Below are 4,487 nucleotides of genomic sequence, written 5' to 3'. Positions count from 1 at the left end.
TATTAGTTAATGTCTCTGTTCCGCATCAAAATATCTTATGTAATAAATCAAAACACACAACACAAGGTTTGGCGTAAAGGGGGACACATACCCTGCGGTTGGCGTGACAAGCGACTAAAATTGCGTGACCTTTTAAAGCCTCACTTGTCTCCCCAGGACTACGCTGACAGGCAGAACAAGAGTATTGGCAGGTCGATACATATCGTGTGCCCTTAAAAGCCTCACTTATCTCCCCAGCACCATAAGCTAGTGCTGGATCGGACAAGAGTATTGGCAGGCAAAGAAATAACAAACACAAGCAAAAACAAAGCCAAAAGGCTTGGGGGAAGTCGCTACCAAGACTTAACCGAGAACCGCAAAAGGGGAAGTGTCCCAAATTTATTGTAACAAAAACAAGAAGTCTCCCACAAAAAAGGGGTGGGAGGGTGGGAAAAAACTTACAACGATTGAAACGAAATAATTGTGATACTATTACAATGCTACCACGAGGAGAATGAAGTGTTACATCAAAGGTATAAACTTAACAGACACATGAGGTATAATGTACAACCAATAGTAAAATACGTACTGTAAAGCAACTAGGCATCACGAGATAACATTGTGAAACATTGAAGGCCTTAGCCAACCGCATTAAGCGAAAGAAATAAAATGAGACAGTGTTGCAACACAGTAGAATTACATAGCCAGCATGCATGCATTGTTGACCTTGACTGACCGTAACGTGTAATACGTCACGATCCATTAACTGCGTTTTACAGTTTGTTATTGTAAAACTTTCTTAATGTCTCTGTTCCGCATCAAAATATCTTATGTAATAAATCAAAACACACAACACAAGGTTTGGCGTAAAGGGGGACACATACCCTGCGGTTGGCGTGACAAGCGACTAAAATTGCGTGACCTTTTCAAGCCTCACTTGTCTCCCCAGGACTACGCTGACAGGCAGAACAAGAGTATTGGCAGGTCGATACATATCGTGTGCCCTTAAAAGCCTCACTTATCTCCCCAGCACCATAAGCTAGTGCTGGATCGGACAAGAGTATTGGCAGGCAAAGAAATAACAAACACAAGCAAAAACAAAGCCAAAAGGCTTGGGGGAAGTCGCTACCAAGACTTAACCGCCACAGATACATGCAGGGCATGAATCCCCCCCAAGCAACGGGAAAATAAAAGGCACTTTTTAAGATGAAAGCTAACCTAGACTAGCAGAGCCAGGAGAACATGCCATCCTGGGATCTGCAGACAGTAGTATTGAGGGAGGTGTACGAATATACAGTTGATAGCAGTCAGAAGACCACCTCCCTAAGACTTAAATCAGCCAGTCTGGCAAACCAGCAGCAGCCGCTGCCGACGCGGCACCGATGCGGAAACTATGACCCTTTAAACTTTTGTAGGGGAGGCCTGCATGCCGGGCAGCATCCCGGAGAAGGGCTGAGACCGAGGACCTGGTCAGGAGCCGACCTGACTGGAAGGAGAAAAGAGGTCCAGGTGATGGCTGAACCGCCAGGAAAAAACTTTGCATGGCAGTAACAGCGCACAACGAGGCGGGAGGTACGTGCAATGGCAAGGGTGTTACCCTGCCGGAAAAAATCTGTCTTAGAAGCTTTAAGGGTAACAGACATGTGTTGCGGGCCCAGGGGGGGTACTCCGGCTTGTTAATGACGGGGATGATCGAAGGATTTTTTTGGGTTTGAAATTTTCGATTCTGGGATTTTTTTTGGGTTGGAAAATTTGGCAAGTATTTTTTTGGGTATCTTGATTTAGATAGGGGATTTTTTTGGGTATTAAAAACGAACTAATGTGCCTTGGCGCGGCCTTGGCCTATTTATGGTATGATAAATAAACAAAACGAGCGTTCTTTGTGTTATTTTATTGCACCTCATGGCAATTTAGGGGTAATTTGACAAGGAATTTTTTGGGGGTTATTTTTGGTTCAGGGATTTTTTTGGGTAATGTCGGAAGACTTAGGGATTTTTTTTGGGTCCTGAATTTTGCCTCCATTCGATCATCCCCGTCATTTACAAGCCGGAGTACCCCCCCTGGGGTTGCGGGTTTGCCAGACTGGGGTAGAACGAGATCGCATCTGTCAAGAGGTCAAACTGAGAGCGATAATTATTAACCCCTTGATAGGTAAACTCACTACAACGAAGAAAACCGAAAAAGGCTAGGGTAAAGGCGGCCCATACCATGAGAAAGTCTTTAGCCCCCAACCAGCCCTGGAGAAAAGGGCGGATGGACAGCAGAACCCTGGGAGTAACAGGCTGACGTAAACTACGTGACTGCCCTTGAAAACGAAGAATACCCCTTAGAACCTTTTTTAGAAGTAATTTACCCTGTAGAGGGTCACCATGCCCACAGGAAATATGAAGGTTGCGCACGGCAGCCAGGTACAGCTTAATTGTACCATGACGCACTGTCCTAGCTAAATATGAAGCGAAATATATAAGTGTCCCTTCTGAGGCAGGTAGAATGTCGCCCCGATTGGATACTATGCGGTTCATAAAACAGAACTAAATAAACCTTTTCTCGCCAGAGCTGTAGGAGCGGTTGGTGTTCAGCGCAAGTCCCCAGTTGGCATAAGTTAGAACTTCATCCCTCAGAGAGCCAGAAGGGAAGGCGGGATGGTACAGGGCTGGGGGTCGGCATGGGGGGCCAATTCCCTGAAACGCTGGACCTGAAAGCGGGAGAGGGAGTCAGCAATGCCATTAGAAACCCCAGGGACATGTTTTGCCCGTACAATGAAAGTTTTGAGGGTTCAGCTATGAAAAAATCATCTAATATGTGCAGAATGTTGTGAACCCCGTAATTGTGTTTCAGGATCCATTCTAAGGCGTCGGACAGTTGGTTAAAGATGTATGGAGCACTGCGGAGCCCAAAGGGGAGATAGAGGTCCACATAGAATTTTGACTGCCAATAAATACCCAGGAGGTTCCAGTCATCCGGGTGAATGGGAATCAGACGAAAGGCTGACTTTAGGTCAGTCTTAGCCATGAAGGAACCCTGACCCAGAGTCTGGAGAAGGCGGATGGCATCGTCCACCCGGACGTACTGGAGGGAAAACAGGTCCTTTTGTATGTGGTCATTAATGCTATCCCCCTCAGGGTATGAAAGATGGTAAATTGTACGCCATTCAGAGGAGTGTTTCTTAGGAACAACCCCCACCGGGTGACATTGAAGATCAGTAAGAGGGGACGAAAGGAAAGGGCCTGCTACCCTGCCCATCTTAATCTCTTTAGCTAAATTAGATGAAACCACTTCAGGGTGTTGGGAAGCAGAAATCAAATTACGGGAGACCCGGGGTTTACGAGGGCCTGTGTACCCAATTCGAGCCCCAAACCGTAAATTATGAATTAAGGTTGTAACAAAATTATGATTAGGATGAAATAAAAGTTCATGTTGTAGGCGGTCAATGTCAATAGGAGAGGATACAGTAGGTCTTTTACTTCTTGGGCCGCTCGCTGTGGCTGGTCCTTGCTCCATTGCCGCCAGACTTCTGTGGGCAACTGGAGAAGGAATGGCTGGTGGAACTGCACCGGCTACAGACGTGTGGGAAAGGGCAGGAGCGGCGTGAACATCCTGAAGTCCCCTTAGAATACGATCTTCTAGCGTTCTATCCAAAGGACGATTGAGGCCCAAAGGAGTCGCCAAACCAGGCGTAGGAAATGGAGGACTCGCTGGAGAGGTTAATCCATTCGTAGGAAGATTTAGAGCTCCGTTTTGGTTGGCCAGCGCAGCTTGAACGGAAACTTGGACAGTGTTCCGGATCACAGCCAATTGGTCCTCGTTGAAACCGCTTTGAACATGTGGAAGGCTTTTTGATGGTCCCTGCGACTGGATGAGTATGTCAGGGTCAGAGTCAGAGTCCTCGCCCGATAATGCGTCCTCGTGGTCCGACGGTAAAGAGAGATCATCGATGTCGTCGACGGTATCTGCCTGACCGGTCTGCGAAGACCGATTTGTGTCTCCAGCCACGGACCGTTTCGACGCAGCACGAGGCCCTGTAGTTGAGCGTTTAGAAACGCGTCCTGCAGCTGTCTTCTTTGACTTCTTTGGAGCGGAGCGGGCAGATCCGCCAGATTGGGCCGCTCGAAGGGCGGCGATTAAGGTTGCTCGCGAACCCGTAACTGGTAAGTGAAGCGCTTGTAGACGGAGTTTCAGGACCTCCGTGGACAAGGACGAAAGGTTGTCCTTGCATTGGTGATTTGCAGAACTGTTAGCTTTTCTAGGACGGGCCATCTGGAGAAATTGCACTTAGATGAACGTAAAAAACTTACAACGATTGAAACGAAATAATTGTGATACTATTACAATGCTACCACGAGGAGAATGAAGTGTTACATCAAAGGTATAAACTTAACAGACACATGAGGTATAATGTACAACCAATAGTAAAATACGTACTGTAAAACAACTAGGCATCACGAGATAACATTGTGAAACATTGAAGGCCTTAGCCAACCGCATTAAGCGAAAGAAATAAAATGAGA

At 46.8% G+C, this 4,487-nt stretch overlaps 1 protein-coding gene and 1 long non-coding RNA gene across 2 annotated transcripts; one reads left to right on the top strand and one right to left on the bottom strand.

Annotated features, from left to right (window-relative positions):
* Positions 1 to 1,682: 1,682 nt before the first annotated feature.
* On the top strand, positions 1,683 to 2,045 carry LOC144640571 (uncharacterized). The gene is made up of 2 exons (XR_013568410.1): positions 1,683 to 1,738; positions 1,938 to 2,045. It is a non-coding gene; the product is annotated as an uncharacterized LOC144640571 (long non-coding RNA).
* A 544-nt stretch (positions 2,046 to 2,589) lies between these two features.
* On the bottom strand, positions 2,590 to 4,236 carry LOC144640572 (uncharacterized). The gene has a single exon (XM_078499678.1). It carries the CDS (start codon positions 4,234 to 4,236, stop codon positions 2,590 to 2,592), a length of 1,647 nt encoding a protein of 548 aa, XP_078355804.1.
* Positions 4,237 to 4,487: the final 251 nt, after the last annotated feature.

Source organism: Oculina patagonica, unplaced genomic scaffold (genome assembly GCF_052425735.1).
Source record: "Oculina patagonica isolate OP01 unplaced genomic scaffold, crgOcupat unplaced358, whole genome shotgun sequence".
NCBI lineage: Eukaryota > Metazoa > Cnidaria > Anthozoa > Scleractinia > Oculinidae > Oculina > Oculina patagonica.
Note: the sequence above shows the minus strand (reverse complement) of the source record. Positions and strands in the feature narration are given on the sequence as shown.

Bases quoted from the DNA above. Each gene is read 5' to 3' on its own strand.
- LOC144640572 (XM_078499678.1), bottom strand. From the start codon at position 4,236: ATGGCCCGTCCTAGAAAAGCTAACAGTTCTGCAAATCACCAATGCAAG.